The sequence below is a fragment of the Abramis brama genome (genome assembly GCF_963993115.1).
Source record: "Abramis brama genome assembly, chromosome: 7".
Classification (NCBI taxonomy): Eukaryota; Metazoa; Chordata; class Actinopteri; order Cypriniformes; family Leuciscidae; genus Abramis; species Abramis brama.
The window spans coordinates 33,888,270-33,909,519 of record NC_139969.1 but is presented as its reverse complement, the minus strand read 5'-3'; the positions used below and the strand labels follow the sequence as shown (position 1 = coordinate 33,909,519).

The 21,250-nt window shown below is 36.8% G+C and overlaps 1 protein-coding gene across 1 annotated transcript; it reads right to left on the bottom strand.

Moving 5' to 3' along the window:
• Positions 1-7,909: 7,909 nt before the first annotated feature.
• Positions 7,910-14,164, bottom strand: LOC311087256 (uncharacterized protein). Its single transcript, XM_084120556.1, has 16 exons — positions 13,934-14,164; positions 13,610-13,733; positions 13,372-13,401; positions 13,225-13,285; positions 12,649-13,056; positions 12,135-12,561; positions 11,631-11,809; positions 11,450-11,543; positions 10,574-10,930; positions 10,366-10,483; positions 10,189-10,280; positions 9,753-9,867; positions 9,566-9,670; positions 9,235-9,407; positions 8,859-9,026; positions 7,910-8,776 (listed from the first exon to the last, which is right to left on the bottom strand). Exons 6-14 carry the CDS (start codon positions 12,348-12,350, stop codon positions 9,352-9,354), a joined length of 1,332 nt encoding a protein of 443 aa, XP_083976682.1. The 5' UTR covers positions 12,351-12,561; positions 12,649-13,056; positions 13,225-13,285; positions 13,372-13,401; positions 13,610-13,733; positions 13,934-14,164; the 3' UTR covers positions 7,910-8,776; positions 8,859-9,026; positions 9,235-9,351.
• Between the last annotated feature and the right edge of the window lie 7,086 nt (positions 14,165-21,250).

Sequence of the window (21,250 nt, the reverse complement as noted above, 5' to 3'; positions counted from 1 at the left end):
TGTGTTAAAATGCCAACAGAACGTGAAAACATCTGTTGCAAAGAAATACAAAAGGTATTGTAAAAATATATATGCCTATATATTTTATAGCTTTGTGTTATCCTTTTGTCATACGCTGTATTAGAATTATGTAAAAAGAAGAAGGGAAGGTCAATGCACAGGAATTACTTATTTTTGATTCTGGAAGCTGTCTTGCGTAAAATGCGCAGCACAAAGAGCTAAATTACGATTATAGTTTTCAGGACCATGATCAAACATACATTTCAGCCATTGTTGACGAACTACAGCATTTGTAGGAAGCCCGAACACAGAAGACCTGACAGCTGGGTGAAAATAACAAACTGAAATTGGTTTCAGTAGATTTTTTTAGTAAGATATTTATTTTATATTATTGTGTGAAATATAAAACATTATTCTCACTTTCACCGTGCTCAGGAATGTGGAGTGGGGTCCTGTTTCATATGTCAGGGCTCACATGCGAAGGGGGCGCCCACAGACACACACACAGAGACACACACAGAGACACACACACACACGCGGCTCCTTTACTTTTTGACACACATACATTAAAGGCGCCTATGTTTTGAGACAGTTTTGTTTATCTAAAACTGAAATACTTGGTTAGGTAGATTTTATAAGTATTTCATTATATACTTTTAAAAAGAACAGAATATTTTTTTCAACCTTAGTTTAATTATTTTTGTGACCCATTCGTATGGACAATGATGTGTTAGGAGTCACTTCTTCAACTCTCTAAAAAATGTAAGATGAATTTTATTTTTATTCTTTTTACAAGCATTTCATTATATACGTTTTAGCAAGTTATTTATTTTATAACCATTTCATTTACACTTTTAAGGAACAGTGTGTTTTCAAGCTTAGTTTAATTATTTTAGATTATATAATTTATATTATATACTTTTATATAAAGGATAGAATATAAAGGATAGAATGTTTATGTAAGATGATTTTTTATTCATCTAAAACTGAAAGAATTGGTTTCAGTAGATTTTACTTTAAAAAGGATGTGATGTTGTTTCAGCACATGTTCAGATGTCAGTGCCCGATGCTCTGGAATGCGAGGGGATGCCTGTGACACACCACACATACACACACACATGACACAAAGCTTGTTGTCTGTGACACCACACACATAACTAGAACATGACACCGGCCGTCAAAAACATCTGTTCTATTCAAATAGGTCAAAACTATCCTTCAAAACTATGATTTTAGATAGGTCATAGGGCAAAACTAACTGTCAAAACTATATGATCGATAGGGCAAAGGTTAATCCCATGACCTCATTCGGGAAGTTCAACCCATCAATCATAAAGGTCACCGGAAGTTCAACCTGTCAAAAGGTCAAAGGTCAAAGTCATTAATCATTTTGACAGAAGGTCCGTCATAGATACTACTAAGAAATATTTTCAAATTTTCTTTCAAAAAATTCTCATAGATTACCCGAGGCTTCAAAACAACACCAGTGCTGCTGAAACTGTCTGCCAGCACCCGACTTCCTCCCTTTCTCCTCCATCTTCTTCCTCCAGCCTTCCTCCTTCTTCCTCCTCTTTTGACACCCTTTCTCCTCCATCTTCTTCCTCCTCTCTGTACACCCGTCCTCCTCCTCCTCCATCTTCTTCCTCCTCCTTCCTCCTCCTTCCTCCTCTTTCTATACCCTTCTTCCTCCTCCATCTTCTTCCTCTAGCCTTCCTCCTTCTTCCTCCTCTTTGTACACCCTTCCTCCTCCTCCATCTTCTTCCTCTAGCCTTCCTCCTTCTTCCTCCTCTTTGTACACCCTTCCTCCTCCTCCATCTTCTTCCTCTAGCCTTCCTCCTTCTTCCTCCTCTTTGTACACCCTTCCTCCTCCTCCTCCTCCTCCTCCTCCTCCTCCTCCATCTTCTTCCTCTAGCCTTCCTCCTTCTTCCTCCTCGTTTGACACCCTTCCTCCTCCATCTTCTTCTTTCAGCCTTCCTCATTCTTTCCTCGTCTTTTGATACCCTTCTTCCTTCTCCATCTTCGTCCTCCAACCTTCCTCCTCCCACGTCCTCTTACATCACCCTTCTTCCTCCTACCTCTTCTTTCCCCACTCCTCCTCCTACACCATTTCCCCTCACCCCTACCTCCTCTTGCATCACCCCTCCTTTCTATGATTCACATCTTCCATCTACAAACCCTTCTTTCCACTGCCAGAACAGTCATGCTGCCCCATCTAAGCCCAAAGATGCAGGTGATTTTTTTTTCACTTCAGGCAAAAACATGCACAACATGCAATAAGTTTTATTTAAGATGGAACAAAGTTCTATTCCCAATTTTAGTGCCAATGCCAGCATTTTAATCCAGATTTAGTTCTGACTGTGTGTGTGTGTGTGTGTGTGTGTGTGTGTGTGTGTGTGTGTGTGTGTGTGTGTGTGTGTGTGTGTGTGTGTGTTTTACAGACAATTCCTCCACAATAATTCCAAGGACAGGAGGCAAACAAAGAATGTATAAACAAGCAGGTATTGTGTATTTGCATTTTTAGTGAAAACTGACTAAGTCAAGTCAAGTCAAGTCAAGTGTATTTGTATAGCGCTTTTCACAATACAGATTGTATCAAAGCAGCTTCACAGTATTAAATTAAAATAATACAACAAGGTTTGTTTCTAATGGAATTTATTGATTGATAAAATTAAAATTAAATATCCCCAAAATATCCCCAACTGAGTAAGCCAAAGGCAACAGTGGCAAGGAACGAAAAACTCCATCAAGTGACCTAATGACTAACTACTGTACAAAGTAGAACACAAGTTTCTTATTTCAATATCATTTTTAAAAGGCTGTTTTTAAGTTGCAAAATATTGTTAAATTACATAACTAATCATAGACAATAATGTCTATGATGCTGAATATGTGTATGCAACTGATTGTGCATAAACTGGAATAATCCCCTTCAATGTTCAAACTTACTTCTTGATTGTAATACAGTGGTTAAATGTGTACAGGCGTCATACTATTCCCGTGTGCATGGTTGCTGTTTTAATTAAATGCTTTTAAATAATACCAAAATGAGTTATAAACAAATTTCAAGTATTCTATTAATGGAACTGTGGCGAGCAGGACGAGGTCGAGGGATGTGAGAGACCGGTGCGTTGCGCATGTGTCGCTCATCAGTAATCACGCCACCGGTCTAGTGCCGTCCTCTCACGTCCCTCGACCTCGTCCTGCTCGCCACAGGAACTTATATTTAGTATACCATACAAAATAAGCAGCTTCTAATGACAATGCAAGTGACAAAATAAAATATTTGCCATTATGCAAATGTAAAATCATGCCATCCATGAGTGTTTCCATAATGTGCACTATTACCAAACCACACAACCAATTCAAAGCAAATTGTACTTCAGATGGTCTATCAGTTCATTTTTAGGGTTTCAGGTGGCCAGGCCATTGCAAGCATTTATGCATTCTATTTATTAAAAATTGCTTACCGAACTGTTAATATGTCATGAGTGTAAACATTTCCTGATTATATATTATATCATTTTATATTTGTCTGTTGTAGAATGCCAAGTACATCCCAGATTAAAAACATTTCCATATGACAAGATCATAAGGAATAGGATGTCAAAGGAAGTAAGATTGAACTCATTTTGAAAATGTTTGTCAGAAATGTATTCCTTAGTAAAAGATAAAAGATTGAAACGTAAGAATTTTTTTAAAATAATGTACATTTATTTGAAATGAGAACGAATCTGTGGCCTAATAAGGGCATGGTACAGGCACGTTCATTTGTATTATGTGTTTATGTGTATTTGTATTTTTTTTTAGCATGATGTTTAATGTGTGTGTGTGTGTGTGTGTGTGTGTGTGTGTGTGTGTGTGTGTGTGATGTTGCTTATGTTTCTTAAAGGGTGTCAAAGAGGTCAAAGTGAGATGGAAGCCGTGTTCAGGATGGTATGTATCACATATAACCTGTATAAGGGTGCACTACGGTAATTCCCACACTTCTACCAGCACTCACACACATCATCAACTCATCCCTCCATACTGGCACTTTCCCTACAGCATTCAAGCAGGCTCGGGTTACTCCACTGCTTAAAAAACCAACACTAAACATTAATTTGTAGAGAATTACAGACCTATCTCTCTCCTACCATTCATTGCGAAAACACTTGAAAGAGCTGTTTTCAACCAAGTAACATCCTTCTTGTCTCTAAACAACCAGCTGGATGTCAACCAATCTGGCTTCAAGAAAGGGCATTCAACTGAGACTGCATTACTGTCGGTCACAGAAGCCCTACGGATTGCAAAAGCTGCTTCCAAATCTTCAGTCCTCATTCTCCTGGATCTGTCTGCTGCCTTCAACACTGTTAATCATCAGATCCTTATGTCCAGCCTCTCATCACTGGGCATCACAGGAACTTCACTCCACTGGTTTGAGTCCTATCTCACAGGTAGGTCCTTCAAGGTCGCATGGAGAGGCGAGGTATCCAGAGCACATCAACTGACCACAGGGGTTCCCCAGGGTTCAGTTCTTGGTCCCCTCCTCTTCTCCATCTACACTACATCACTGGGACACATCATACAGGCACACGGTTCTTCCTACCACTGCTATGCTGATGACACACAGCTCTTCCTCTCATTTCAACCAGATGATCCCACAGTAGCTGCACAGGTCTCAAGCTGTCTGGCGAACATCTCCACATGGATGAAGGAACATCACCTGCAGCTCAACCTGGCAAAGACTGAGCTTCTCGTCCTCCCTGCCAATCCGTCTCTACAGCACGACTTCACGATCCAGCTAGATTCATCATCAATCACCCCATCAAGGTCGGTCAGAAATCTTGGAGTAACGTTTGATGACCAGCTGACCTTCACAGATCACATTTCAAAAACAGCTCGATCATGCAGGTTTGCACTGCACAACATCAGGAAGATCAGGCCTTTCCTAACTGAGCATGCAACACAACTTCTCGTCCAGGCCCTGGTCATTTCTAGGCTTGACTACTGCAATGCTCTTCTGGCCGGACTTCCAGCATGTGCAACCAAACCTCTACAAATGATCCAGAATGCTGCAGCTCATCTTATCTTCAACGAGCCCAAGAGGGCCCACGTCACTCCTCTGTTCATCTCCCTGCACTGGCTACCACTCGCTGCTCGCATCAAGTTCAAGGCATTGACGCTTGCTTACAGATCTATCACAGGCTCAGCTCCCTCCTACTTTCACTCACTCCTACGAGCCTACATCCCTACCAGACGCCTACGATCGGTCAACGAGCGACGTCTCGTGGTTCCATCACAGAAAGCCACAAAATCACTTTCCAGAACATTCTCATTCACAGTTCCATGCTGGTGGAACACTCTCCCCACCCTCATCCGGAATGCAGAATCCCTGACAACATTCAAAAAACAGCTGAAAACCCATCTCTTCCGTGAGCACTTAACCTCATAAAAAAAAAAAAAAAAACCTTTCCCTTTAAAACCTCACTTATCAGGCTTATGCTACTCTGAATAATGCTTGAACTTCATATTTTGAGCACTTCTTGCGTTATTGTTGTTTTTGCCTCTTCATGATGACTCGCTTAATTTAGTCCTAATTTGTAAGTCGCTCTGGATAAAAGCGTCTGCTAAATGACTAAATGTAAATGTAAATGTAATTATACAAATGAGGTAAACCTGTTCTAAAAATCTAGGATATTTGTGTTTACATGTATTATAATAAACCTTTACTTATTCATTTTGTAAATTTGTATATGATCTTTTTTTTTTTACTGATTTGCAATGGGATGAAATGGACGGACACCTGGGAGCCCTACAATCTTTTCTTCCAAGAATAAAGTTTATGTACCTGTTCTTGGTTAAGTTACTGTTTTAGTTTGCTGTTCTTGTTTTCTTATCTACATTTATTGCATGTAACTGTTTCTTTGCTGTTTTCTAATAAATCTAATAATCGATTGATTACTTTTCACTTTTTTACAAATCACTTTTATGGTAATTAATGTTGAATAAATGATCAAACATTGGTACTGTGAGTGTTTTTTCCCCCTGGAATTCCATTTTGGAGTAATATTTTCATCTGGGTGTTACAAAGGCTGAACATTGTTGAAGCTTTACATGATCATCTGGTAAATGTTATTATTTAGTATTTGTATCATTTAGTATCATTATTTGTTAGTATTATTTATGGTAACTTGGGCAAAATGGTTGTTCTTGGTACCAATTGAGGTACTATGGCAAAAATAAATAATATATTGGAAATAATTAACTAATACAGTATATTTAACAATAAATAAATGAGTAACAATTAATGTTAACAGGCATTAAAACATTAGCATATATAGGCTATACCCTTCAAATATTGTAATCAATTAAGTAAACATTGCGTCAAATGAAAAATTAGTAATAAAATGAACAGTGGCAAGTCTAGAAGACAATATACTGCAGTGAAGGCTTTTCACTGTCAATTCTCGTTAAAAAATAAGGCAGTGTGTATGTACAGCAGTAACAATACACCTTTTGTTACAATTGTTTTTTATATATTGAAGACAGAACATGTAGCGAACATGGCAGGGCATAAAATAGTACAATAAAATAGTGTGGCATTAATTGGTAACGGGATTAGAAAATTATATCATGTGAAAATTATATTTTCGCTGTGTTATCGCAAATTTACATTCCAGCAGCTTTATCATGTTTTGATTTCAATCTTGCCACCTCTTACTCAATGGATAATTTCTTTTTAAATCTGGGTTTTCACTGCCTTTGACGTTTCATTGGAACCCACAGGACCTTGAGGTCTTAAAGCCATAAAAACGATTCCTGTTACAAAGTATGTTTTGCTGTTGTTATTATTACGTCAGTAATACAAATAAATTAACAATGGGGTGTAGCAATGTTGAGAGAAATTACTAATTTACAGAGATCCTAACCCTAACCCTAAGCGTGACTGACTACACACTTCAATGAACTACAAATAGCAGCGCCATGTTTTCCTGTTCCATCTACAGAATGACTGAGGCGTATGGGTAATGTAGTTTAAAACGTTTAGTAAATAAATTAAATAAATAGTATCTTTATTGAACAAAGGCATGTCTAAATATGTTCATTGTGCAAACCTCAATGACATATTTTAGAGGCAGGCTGAAATTTGTTATTTTACTGTGAGCACTTTTTAAAACGCCTTTATACCACCTTTCCATGACTGAAAACTTTGTCCAACATTATTTAGTAAACATAGCATAAATAGTTAGACTTGATTTACAGTCATTTGAACATTACAGCCTTTTTTGCTCTTTCAGGGAGCACTATGGGCCCCTGGGGTGTAAGGACAGTAAAACATGTGCATAAACATACACATATATTATCTTACATACATACATGCATAAATGCAGCCTTAATCATGGACAACGAACTGTGCTGAATCACATTTATATATGAATACTCTATTTTCTCTTTCCACCCTTTTCTATGCTTACATCATGTTTGTATTAGTTGTTGATGGGTATAATGGGACTATCTGATGAAATACAGAAATATTTCACAGAAATGTTGTAAAAATAATAATAATAATACTAGGCTACAGACTAGCCAACAAATTATTATCAAATTCATAGTTATAGCAGAAGGACCTATGAAATAAGCTTCTCCATTTATTTCTCAATCAATGACTTTGGCCTGTGGAACAAGTGTTGGGCATCAGTACTTTGCGTCTTTGCATCAGTAATCTTGCTTATATGCACTTTTCAGCCATTTGTCACTGTAACACATCATTAAGTATGCGCAATGATAATATTTTGGTGTTTTGTCCCAAATGTCATTGATCTGACTAAAAAAAAGATGGTCTCAGTAAGAGTCATGGTAAGGATTTGTATGTAGTTTTTTTTATTAAATCAATAAAAAATTGGGAGGAAAAGAGCTCAATCAATCCACATTTATTTATGTAACACATTTAAAATCACATGTCGGCCAAAGTGCTTTACATACCATGACACATTCATACAATCTAGGATTATAAAACCAAATATAAGACAAATAAAAAAATTCACAAAATTAAGTGCAGTCAAATGTAATTTGTGTGTGAATATCCCAGTTTGTTTTAAGTATTGTATATATTTTTGGAGTACATTTTATTTCATTTGGACAAGTACAATAAGTGCCTTGAGTAACTGTAAAGTGTCAAAATATGCACACTGAATGTAAACTGCATTACTGAATCTTTCAGAAATCAGACAGTTTCTGGTCTCATTGACTTCCATAGTATATTTTTTTCCTACTATGGAAGTCAATGAGACCAGAAACTGTCTGGTTACTGACATTCTTCTAAATATCTTCCTTTCTGTTCAGCAGAAGAAAGAAATTCATACAGGTTTGAAACAACATGAGGGTGAGTATATGATGACAGAATTTTCATTTTAAAGTGGAGTATCCCTTTAAGTGTAGACAGCTCCATTGATCTTAATCATCAAAGTAGTTTTTTTAGATGTAATATTAGCCATGTGGAATTTATAAGGTTATTGTTCAAAGACACCCCGGTCTGTTCCCAGACAAATCTTGATGGTGCCTTATTAAGGAAAATCATGTTCATCATCTGAGCTGTTGTCGCTTTCTGAGAGCCCTTCCTCTTGCAAGTCATCTTCCTGTTCAAGCTTCTCTTCTTCAGACATCAAATCTTGTTGGCTGAAAATGTTCACATAGCCTGCCTTTACCAACTGCATTAAATGCCTAAGTTCATAATGTTTCTTTCGAACAATGCAGAGGAGAACTTTGCATGCAGTGTCAGACAGTGTTGTAAAAAGAGCTGAAAAACAAAAGGATACATTAAGAAAAAATACAATGCTATATATACACAAGCGCAAATAAATGTTTAAAGACTTTCTTACATTTTGAACTTATCTCATTAATCAGTGCTTCGAATTTGGACATCTTTTGTGTCAGGACTGTCCAGTGCTGTTTCATCTCCTTACAAATTAGACCTCTCTCTTCCTGAAGGCGTCTCACTGCCATCACCTTGACAAACACCTTCCTCTTGGTGAGAAATGGAGCCAATTCTGAAATAAGGTTAACAAAAGAGTCATTATATACAGTGCCTGCTCATAAAAACAATGACATAGACTTGTCTTACAGAATAGTACTATTCAATTCTTCAGGATTGCTTGATTATTGCAGGCAGATGTGTTTGATTAGGGTTGGAACTGAACTCTGCTGGTTGTGGCTCTCTGGGAACATAACTGAATTGCCCTGTTATATAGAACATACCAGTACTGCAAGGGATTTGCCAAGGCCAAGCAACAGTCTCAGCTGTAAAGAAGTTTTCGACTGAGCCAAGCTGCTGGGATGGATCCGCTATGCTGTTGTATTCTTCCACTTCAGCAGCTAGCTTCTTCTTTTCCTCACTCCTTCTGAGACGCAAAGAATGGCATCGCTTGTTGCTATCAGAATTAAATAAAAAATAAAAAACATTACAGCATTACAGTACATTACAGCACTTTTTTAGCTACAAAGAAATAAATTCATATACAATGTGACATCTAATGACATAATAGTTAAAAAATAAAAATATGGTAAATTCCCAATGTTTGTGTTTCACCTGTTTGACTGTACAGACGCTGTGTACGCCTTTTGATGCTGACTGTTAGTCCCTCTATTTCCTCTTGCAACCTTCTCGCGTCACCACTCCCGTGTCGGTCATTTTCTACGCAAGAAAATGCATAAAAGCAGCTTTATGTATTACCTGCCAATAATAAGAATAATAACAAAGGAAATCAAAACAATACCTTCTGCCCATTGCTGTACATCTGAAACCCACTGATGAACAGTATCATCATGAAGTGATAGCTCTGTCTTCAATGCCTCCAAGGTGTGTTGCTGCATTTGAAGAGCCTTCTGAGTCTACAAAATACAAAGTTAACTTGAAAAAGTTCTGCATTTCATTTACAGGTGCAGTAAACAATTTCTAAGAAACACTGGATATTTAAAATCAACTCAAACAAACACACCCCTCCCTTGATTGCTCTTTTTCCAGTAATATTCCCCTCTTTTGTAATGTCTCCCTCCCTCTTTCTCTCACTCTCTTCTCCCCCATCATGAGTGGACACGGCCCCTACTACTGATTGACTTTGATGTACTTTTTACACCTTTAATTTAGATAGGAATAAATGAGTAAAACCTAAAAATCCCAACTGCAATATGTGACTGAGAAGAAAGTTATACCTTTGCGTAACTGTTAACTAGAGCTTGTCCCAAATTGAGAACCTTACGCTTATTCCAGGACATGGCTTGCGTTGTAATCATGTCTGTTCTGCCTATAACATATATATAAGAAAATGTAATGAGAGGAATGTATGTAATAAAAGTAATTCTGTATTATTCATACCTAATTCAACAAACCTGATTTTGACATGTATTTGCTTGTAACAGCAATTCTAGATAGGAAGCTGTTCACCTGCTCCACTTCCTCACCAATAGTTGACCCAGCTCCTTCCTGGTAGGCCCCACTGTACTTGACCTAACAATTTTTAAATCCGACAAAATCAACGCATTTAAAATTTGTGCATTTCTTCTTATTATTACATGATTAAAATGCATGGCAATATACCTCGCATTTCCAAGAGTGTGCTTTGGCATGCATCACAGACAGAAAAGGATGCATGTCCAGTAAAGACTGCAGCTCAGGGCACTGTTTAGACACACGTTGGAGATATGATAAGTATTTGCAGGCTACATCTGAACAGAAAAATGTAATGCTCCCTTGTGACATGTCTGCAAGTTTTTTCTGAAGAAAGAGGGGGTAAGCAAAAATTTCCCCTCGGAACATGTTTAAGGCCATAAGGAGAATGCCATGGCGACAGACAGCAATCTCTAATCCCTCCTCATCCAGTTTGCTGCTTGATTTCTTGGCCAATTCTTTTGCTGCTGTCCATTGTGATGCACCACACAGTCCTCTTTCCGACACCTAGATCATATAAATTATAAATATTTTAAAAAAGCTCAAAAGAGATGCTAAATAGACCACTCTAAATGTTACAGGACTTTACACATGATCAACAAAAAAGATTCAATATTTACAGAACATTCACATTAGCTTTTGTAAGATGTTTACAGATTTCTCAAAAATGATTAATGCTTTGAACAAACAAACCCATCTCACCATGTATTGTACATATTGACTGAGTTAACTGTTATATTATGGTCTTTAAAAAACTACACATTGACTGCTTCAATCCAAGCTAATTTTAAAACAATGAACACAAATATCTGAAGTAGTCATAATGTAAAAATGCACATAGCATGTTGTCAGAGGGCATCATATTTTATCTTCTGGATCTGTTTAATTATTTTCTAATCAATACATTTAGTTTAAGGAATGTGTAAAATTGTTTGAGAAAATCTGTAAATTAAATTATCCAGTAATATCTGCCAACATAAATAAAAAAGCTTACGTGATCATGCCAACATAAATAAAAATACTTACGTGATCATTGTTTTTGCGGACAAAGTCCACAAAGTCAGACACCTCCACATCACTTTGTATAAAAATATGGTCAAATAATCCCCTTTTCTCTGTGCTATCGAGGAACACGTCAAGAACGTATATTAACACATCATTCAAAATAAAATAAAAATCACTTTATTTAAAAAAAAAGGAAAAGTACCTGGCTGTGTTTTTAAACCGATAGTGTTTGCGATTTCCGTCAACACATACAGCTAGCATGTCTGGAGTGCATGCTGGACAAGTAAAAAACTCCTCCTGGCACATCTTTTCCACTGCATATCTTGCTGTAACCCATTCATTAAAACTGTAGCTGAAGACATTGGCTGATATTTTTCCACTCTGCAAAATGAAGCACATAGTACTGGTGTTTTACTGGGTAGAACATGTTTGATTATATGTAGCATTGAAAGCACTCATATTCTTTTAAATTAATCTCCAAAGGGTTAAAAGGATAATCATAAAGGATAGTTTAACTTTAACATCTGTTAAGGCTAGTGTACATAGCTGAATTGAGAATCATATTGTATTAAATTTTCTCTATATTCAATATCTTAGTAGTTAAATCTATACATGCAAAGGTTTCTACTACCTTCAAAGAAAATAGTAATTTTACTTGCCAGTGGTTAATGATAAAACAAATTTAAAAAACAAATAAAATACTTACTCTACCAAAGAGAATTGTTTTCTCATCAAGCATTTTAACAAATGCTTGAAAAGACATCCCTGGTGATGCCATTTTCATCTCTTGAAATGAGACAAGCACATCTGTTGTGAACAGCATACTTGCAGGGATGTTGCCAGGCCAGTAACCACTCCTCTGAAGTTCAGACAAAGACGTCTCTCGTGAATGTCCACACGGAGCACAGGACAAGTGAGGCATGTTAAGGTTGTAACGGCCTACAGGAGTAAAACAAGCTACATGGAATTATAAGACAATAAGGAAATGGTAATAAATATTAGAAAAAATGTGATGCAAAAATCTTCCTTTCCATTCATAGTGATGAGGGTCATGGGCCTGCCTGAAGAAACAAGGACTGTCCCATTACTGCAATCACAAATATGGGCAGGTATTTCTACAGGCAGCAGTCGAACTGTACAAAAAAGAAGATATATTTAAAAACATGATATATTAAGAGCACAATAAAACAACAATACAACTAAGCATAACATTATCGTACCAAGATGTTTAACAGAAATTTGACCAGCTTCCTGGCAGAATCCTGTGGATGGAGGTAAAGGTTGTACAAAACATGAGACAAGAGAATCCCGATTATGGAGAACAAAGAAGCTACCATGTCTTTTCTCATCACAGCCGGCACAGAGGAAAGGTTAAGGGAGACAGTCCCTACAGCGCACAATAGCTGCATTTGATCTGCACTGTTGGCAGGATGAGGAACTTGCATCCTCTCCTTTCAAAATGTTCTCCACAAGTGAAGATCTAGCTTCTTTCCATCTCTCCTCCCTCATTTCAGTTCTAATGGTCCAGTCATTGGATGCAGACCGAGGTTGATGATCTTGCATTGGCATAACATGATCATCACCTTCCTTAGTGTCCAACAGCCTCTTTAGCTCTTCAAGAATGGTATCTATAAGTCAAATTAATAAACATATATTTAAAAAAAAAATCAAGATTTACATCTAAAAGTATATAACTGTGTATGCACTTAAAAGTCTAATGATGGAATTATTCACATCTATATAAAAAAGTTAATTTTTAAATTAAACACTAATCAATATTTTGCTTCAGTGTATACCAGCTGTCTCAGAGGCATTTGCAGGGCCACCCGTCAAAGTCATCTTCTATAACAAGTGGACCTGCTAAAAAAAAATTGTGAGAAAGAAATAAACACATAAAGAGATACACATACACACAACATAATTTTGATGTAGCTAAACATTACCAGAAAGGTTGTTGTGGTCACTTCTTAGTCCTATTTACAAAACAGAAGCACAATTTCACATAATGTTCAATATTGCAGAGCAAACGATTAAGAAGCATATATATATATATATATATGTACGTGCAATTGCTTCTTAATATATACAGTATATATGGAGTATGGATTCTGGACTCACATATGGAGCATTATACATATATATCATTTTTATGAGCATATACAGTGAGTATCTTATACTTACGTTCTACAGTTGCCCTTCTGGCTCTTGGATATTTGTAAATTATTTCACCTTGGCTGTCCCTCTTTCTCCATTGAACAGTAGGGGGTGAGAGTAGAGGCTGCACATTGCTTTTGCCCAGTCTTCCCTAAGAGCATAAGAAATGACTAGCCAACATTTCAAGAAATATAATATCACTTAATGTCTTGTTAGGGTTAATAAATGCATACTATTGACCAATAAAGTAACCGTCATTGTGAAATTAATATTGTGACTTAATATAAAATCAACAGGACAATTTTAAGAAAATATACTAAACTCAATGCTTGTACAATAACTTTATTTTACCTCTCGAGCTTGTAAGTTTTCAAGGAGCTCATCAGTATTTCTCAACTCTTCTTCTAACTCAAAGTCCATCATGTGAGTGTATAGACACTCGACAGATAGAGAAATATTGATACACAGATGCTAAATCATAAAACAGATGTATGTACAATAACATTACATTACGATGTCCAGCAATCGATTTAAATAGTACAGTGATTGGGTTTAATTAGTCGTTTAATGAGGCCTATTATATGTTGATCCGACTATCTTAAGCATGTAATTAAATGGTCCAGGGGCAGAATTTTCGCCCAGCGTGTCAGAGGTTCTCGGTTCTAATCGCACTCTCTATATGTTTTTTTTCTCGATTATGTTTTTCAGTGGTTGTATATCAGGCATGGACACGTTTGTGTGCATTTTGTTTTGTAATTTAACCGGAACGAATAGAGAGTCTTTCCACAAGGGATTGAAGTGCGCGTCCGAGTGAAGACTGTGCGCGAGCCACAAACAAACACAGTATCCGCGCCACTGATCGCAGCGGCAACGAGCACTTTGATCACTTGATTTCAAAAACAACACATTTCAGCGCTAGATCGCCTCTTATTTGACAAACGAATGAAATTAATGCTCTGGTAGTTAACTGGAGATGTTTTGTTTATTTGTATTGGCACATTCGTGCCGCGAGATGTTTCAAAAGTGGTGGGGACAATATCGACCTTAGCAAAAAGTGGTGGGGACATGTCCCACCCGCCCCACCCGCAAATTACGCCTATGTCAGGTATCATTAGCACCCGTCAATAGGTTTTAGGTATGGCTTTTATTCTTAATAAAAAATAAAATAAAATAAAATAAATGATATATATATATATATCAACAACCCTGATAGACGTGTGAACATGATGCACAAAAAAGTACAATGATTCCAAAAATCTGAAATTTATGTACCAGAACCTGCAAAGACGAGATATAGCATTGGAAAGCGCGACAGGACTTACCGCGAGAATGGGATGGCAAAAAAAAAAAAAAAAAAAAAAAAAAAAATATTGGTGGCTTTGCTTTTATTTTACATTTATTAATTATAAACCAACAATTGTTATTTTACATAATTTTTTTTTTATACATTTTCATAAAAATACCCGGTTGATTATGTGTAAGAGTATGTGTTATGTTTTGATTGGCCAACATAAGAACCACAACAGATATCGCAGATTCTACAGATAACATTTATAGCGAGCTGATAATTAATTTATTAATGCCCCTGGCATCAAATGTAAAAATAGCCTAAAGATCTCAAATCTATAAATGTGTGTGTGTTTTAATCTTTTTTTTTTTCTTTTTTTTTTACAATAAGAAACAGGCCAGAAGTATACACAGTAGGCCTACACAATCATTTAATTATGCATTATAAAAATGCATATATATATATATATATATATACATGTATACACACATGTGTTATGGATTTTAAAGCTTTGGAGTTGTTGGAGGTAGTCTAGCCCAGATAAAAGTCTTTACAGATAATATAAAAAAGTGGATTTATGGACATTAAATACATTTATATAGCTATAGAAACTTAGCTATAAAAAAAAATATCAATTTAATAGGCCTTATTTCTTACCAGAGCTTTAGAAAATTGCGATGACGTAGGGTCTATTATATACTAGGCTAATTTGCCTTTTGCGTCTTAATCTGACGCATAAGGCAAACCGTTGAAATCAATGGAGTTCCCTGTTCGTCAATTAAGTGTCGCCTAGGGGTACCTTCGAAGTCTTCTATGTGACGCGGAAGGCACTTGACCATGCTTCAGTTTTTAACGCCCTGGGGGTGAGAATGGGTTGTATATTTTCCCTTCAAGGTTTAGTCATAGAACATCACTGGAACGGAACAATACATCCACACAGAGCAAACTTGAACTAATATAAACTTCTTCTTACGATTAATTTTCACACTTTTATCATATAGTGACCAGTGGTGTTATAAATACCTAAAGAGTTACATATGCCAAGTAAGAAAACATATAAGTGACTACATGTGGTGTGATAGAACTTCAAGACCCTAGGCATAGTTGTCTATAAAAAACTCATACAGCAATCATGAGAACAGCAACATAAAAACAAATAAGAAGAACCCATCTAGAACTCTTGATTAGTTTGATTCCATAATAACCCAATGGATGAATTGCAAAGCAAGTGCATATTTATTATCTGGAGGGCAGGCTACACGAATAAACAAGGTATGCAAAGGAGCGAAATGGATCGCTGGGTCCTACCACCTTGGTGAAAACTTGCTGGGACCCGAGGGATATATATGTCTCTTGCAAAAGCTTCAGCAGATACCATTGGGGAACAGGCTTTCACCCCTTAGGTGATATATTTTCCCTTCAAGGTTTAATCATAGAACATCACTGGAACACAACAATACATCCACACAGAGCAAACCTGAACTAATATAAACTTCTTCTTACGATTAATTTTCACACTTCTATCATATAGTGACCAGTGGTGTTGTAAATACCTAAAGAGTTACATTTACCAAGTAAGAAAACATATAAGTGGCTACATGTGGTGTGATAGAACTTCAAGACCCTAGTTGTCTATAAAAATCTCATACAGCAATCATGAGAACAGCAACATAAAAACAAATAAGAAGAACCCATCTAGAACTCTTGATTAGTTTGATTCCATAATAACCCAATGGATGAATTGCAAAGCAAGTGCATATTTATTATCTGGACGGCAGGCTACATGAATAAACAAGGTATGCAAAGTGGCGCAATTGATCGCTGGGTCCTACCACCTTGGTGAAAACTTGCTGGGACCCAAGGGGTATATATGTCTCTTGCAAAAGCTTCAGCAGATACCATTGGGGAACAGGCTTTGACCACATAGGTGATATATTTTCCCTTCAAGGTTTAGTCATAGAACATCACTGGAACAGAAAGCACTTCATCGTTGTGTGCCGTTATGTACCGTTTTCGTCACGTTATTACAATAAAGAAGTCATCTTTCATGCATTCCCCGTTGACGCTGCGGTACCGGTTGAGTGGATGCAGAAGATCCGGAGGATGACTTCAACCCGACCAAATGTTTAAATGCATATAATTTTCAGTGTATTTCACCTGTGCGTTTCTATGCTTTCTATTACTGCATTTATTTTGTGCAAGTGAGATAAGTAAAGATCATAAATCATTATCTGTCTGGTGTTTATAAGCAGCACATACAGAATTGTACTACATGTAAAATATACACAAACTTACCTATATTAAATTGTTTGTGGTACCTACAGTTAAAAATGTAAATATAAAATATGTGATGATATTGATCAAGCAATTGATGTAAGTAAAAATATATTCGCAGAATTGAGAAAATAGTAAATGGAGATAAATTGTAGCCTATCAGGCAAACATGTGAATGTTCACGGTGCATTTTATGCAAACAACTCTAATTGTAGTTGTAACTCTATATGTACAGTAGGCATAATTGTCATTGCGTATGTGTAAGCAGCATGAGTCAAATACAATCTTTTGTTCGTGAACAGTTGTATTATACACAGTGGTTGAGCTCTAGGAGATTGTGATGCTGTTTGCATGGAATGCACATTTTACCTTTGTGGCAAAGCCTGATTAAAATTAATTGTTGAAATAAATTGTTTTGTTTATCTTTTTTACATAACATGTAAAAAAGCCATTGCTAATGACACACAGTAACTAATCTAGCATACTTTTATTAAATATATCAATTTAAGCTAAAAATTTAATTAGTCTATAATTAGGCTACTGAGCCTGATCTATTTATACCAGAGATTTTCTTAGAATGAAGTAAATACCTTTTAGAAAAATGTTACCTGGGGTAAAACTCCCCCTGCCCTGATTTGAATTTGTATAGCTCACAGCATTTTCATTTACATGTTAAAGCCTCCCTTAGAATTAGGGGGAGGGGGGTCATGGGGGGACAACTGCCAAGCAAGGCCCACGTCAATTTCCGACAATTCATGTCAGTTTTCGGTGTTGCCTGCAAATTGCCGTGTGCAGTCGTAAACCTGAACTTCCACGACAATCTACAGTGCCGCTTACTGACGAAAATCCCACTTTTCATGCAGTGATACATCCACACAGAGCAAACTTGAACTAATATAAACTTCTTCTTACGATTCATTTTCACACTTTTATCATATAGTGACCAGTGGTGTTGTAAATACTTAAAGAGTTACATATGCCAAGTAAGAAAACATATAAGTGTCTACATGTTGTGTGATAGAACTTCAAGACCCTTGGCATAGTTGTCTATAAAAATCTCATACAGCAATCATGAGAACAGCAACATGAAAGCAAATAAGAAGAACCCGTCTAGAACTCTTGATTAGTCTGATTCCATAATAACCCAATGGATGAACAAGGTATGCAAAGGGGCGAAATAGATTGCTGGGACCTACCACCTTGGTGAAAACTTGATGGGACCCGAGGTGTATATATGTCTCTTGCAAAAGCTTCAGCAGATATCATTGGGGAACAGGCTTTTACCCCATAGGTGATATATTTTCCCTTCAAGGTTTAGTCATAGAACATCACTGGAACAGAACAATACATCCACACAGAGCAAACTTGAACTAATATAAACTTCTTCTTTCGATTCATTTTCACACTTTTATCATATAGTGACCAGTGGTGTTGTAAATACCTAAAGAGTTACATATGCCAAGTAAGAAAACATATAAGTGGCTACATGTGGTGTGATAGAACTTCAAGACCCGTGGCATAGTTGTCTATAAAAATCTCATACAGCAATCATGAGAACAGCAACATGAAAACAAATAAGAAGAACCCATCTAGAACTCTTGATTAGTTTGATTCCATAATAACCCAATGGATGATTTGCAAAGCAAGTGCATATTTATTATCTGGACGGCAGGCTACATGAATAAACAAGGTATGCAAAGTGGCGCAATTGATCGCTGGGTCCTACCACCTTGGTGAAAACTTGCTGGGACCCAAGGGGTATATATGTCTCTTGCAAAGGCTTCAGCAGATACTATTGGGGAAAAGGATTGAAAAAACGTTGTCCTACATACAGTCACATTCAAGAATGAAAACATCCAGGCAGGTGTGTTGGGGCTTAAACTCTTCATGAAGAGGAACAAACACCTCTGAGCTATAGCCATTAACTATATCTCAGTTCATTTTCTGTGAAACTATATAGCATTCAAGTAACAAGTTTATCTTGTAGAATAAAAATGCTTAGGTTTTTTCAATGGACATTTTTTTAAAGGGATAGTTCACCACGAAATGAAAATTCTGTCATCATTTACTCACCCTCAAGTTGTTCCAAACCTGTAAGAGTTTCTTTCTTCGGTAGAATACAGAAGAAGATATTTTAAAGTATGTTGGTAACCAAAAAGTTGATGATGGCTATTGATTTCCATAGTAGGAAAAAAATACCATGGAAGTCAATGGCTACACAAAAGAAGATCGAGTGAACAATGTAGGTAACCAGACAGTTGATGAACTGTTGATGAACAGTTGATGAAAGATTGATGAACTCGATCTTCTTTTGTGTTCAACAGAAGAAAGAAATTCATACAGGTTTGGAAAAAATTGGGGGTGAATACATTATGACATAATTTTAATTTCAGGCTGAACTATCCCTTTGAAGCTACAGATTCACCTTATGTAGACCTTAATCTCTTTAAATATCACAAGAAAATAGCCATGTCAGTCACTTTCTCAATAAACACAAGATGTTTTTTTGTGATTGTGTTTCAGTGGAAACAAGCTAAACTGAATGGAAATCAGTTCCATTTCTCAAATTGAATACAGATTCAGGAATATGAATGATTACCTGATTAAGCAGTGATAAGGCACGGGATATCATCAAGTCCCAGGACAGGTGAATATGCTGTCGACAACAACTTCAACAGACTTTCTAAAATCATGAAGGCCCACCCCTAAGAGCAAATCAGGTAAAGCAGTTGAAAATGCCCATTGTGGTTTGAAAACACCCCACTGATTGAGGAACACCCACTAGTGTTCTGCAGAGATACATGCCTGAATGATCTTGTGCTCATCAACTACAAATCACTGTTAGTTCCAATGTCATTGTCTCCACCCATGTGTGCTGTTGGCTTTCATCAAAATTTCAATGCTAATCCAACACACTTTAAACATTGAAATGTCAATCTAAAACCAAAAAGATGGTTTGGATCAAAATTCAACATTGTATCAATGACACCATGCTATCTTGGTTACTATGACTTTGTTTTCAATGAACGGAGTGAAGAAGAAATAATCACTTTTGTTGCCGGAACAAACAGTGGAGTAGTATTAACAAAAATTACTTTCACCCACAAACCATTTTCAATAACCTTGTTTACAATGCTTCTGTTTTGAGAAAATGATATTCTGCTCACCAACCGCTAGCAAAACATCTTCAATTGTAGCACTCGCCTCTGGCACGCACCTAAAACCATGGCGGAGAGATAATGACGTTCTTTGAACTGTGGATGCCATACCTAACGCCAGGTGAACCTGCGTATGGCACGCTACTTACTAGAACCCTATATTAATCTTTACATTAAATAATATAAACTATAAAAGTCAAGAATAGAGAAAAAAACGCACAAACGAAAAATGAATTGCTGCATGTAACTTTGCAAAATCCTTTTATGAATGGCAAAACACTGCTGAATGTGCCCTTTCACTGGCAAGAAAGACCTCCTCTCATAGGCAAGCTCTTTTAGATAAGGAAGAATGCTCTTTGTTAGGCGATTGGAAGAGAGAGATCACTTTGCGCAACTACTTGGCTCCAAAGCATTACTTGGCCCGTTTTTTACTACTCAGAGGTGATTGGGGCTCCCAAGTGAGACCCCAATACGTAAGTATCGCCGTAACGTTGAACATGACTGACTGAATGGGAATGCTGATTACCGGGAGATTGAAATGCCTCCACTTTATCAGTGAGTAGGGGTTGAACGACTTCAGTTTTTTTTCTTAAGTCAACATTTATGTGATTTAAGTCGATTTGCCGTCGACTAGTCTGTGATGATGTCATTAATAAATAAATAAGCCTGAATCCTCGGGCTGAAACTTGAATGCGGGTTGCCTTGTGCACAGCTATGGCATATGACACAGTGCTGCCCACAAGGCTATTGCTCCTACATTGCAGCTTATTTTTATCAGTTCTTTTGTCTTTGGGTCATTATATTTCTCAGATATCTGCTCATTCTAAATCAGATACAGATAAAGTAGCACAGTAAAGATTACATAAATATGAATGCATTAGTGAGAGAGCGATTGTGTGTGAATTAATTTTACCTGGAGGTGTCTCTCTACTAATAGTAAAGATGTGG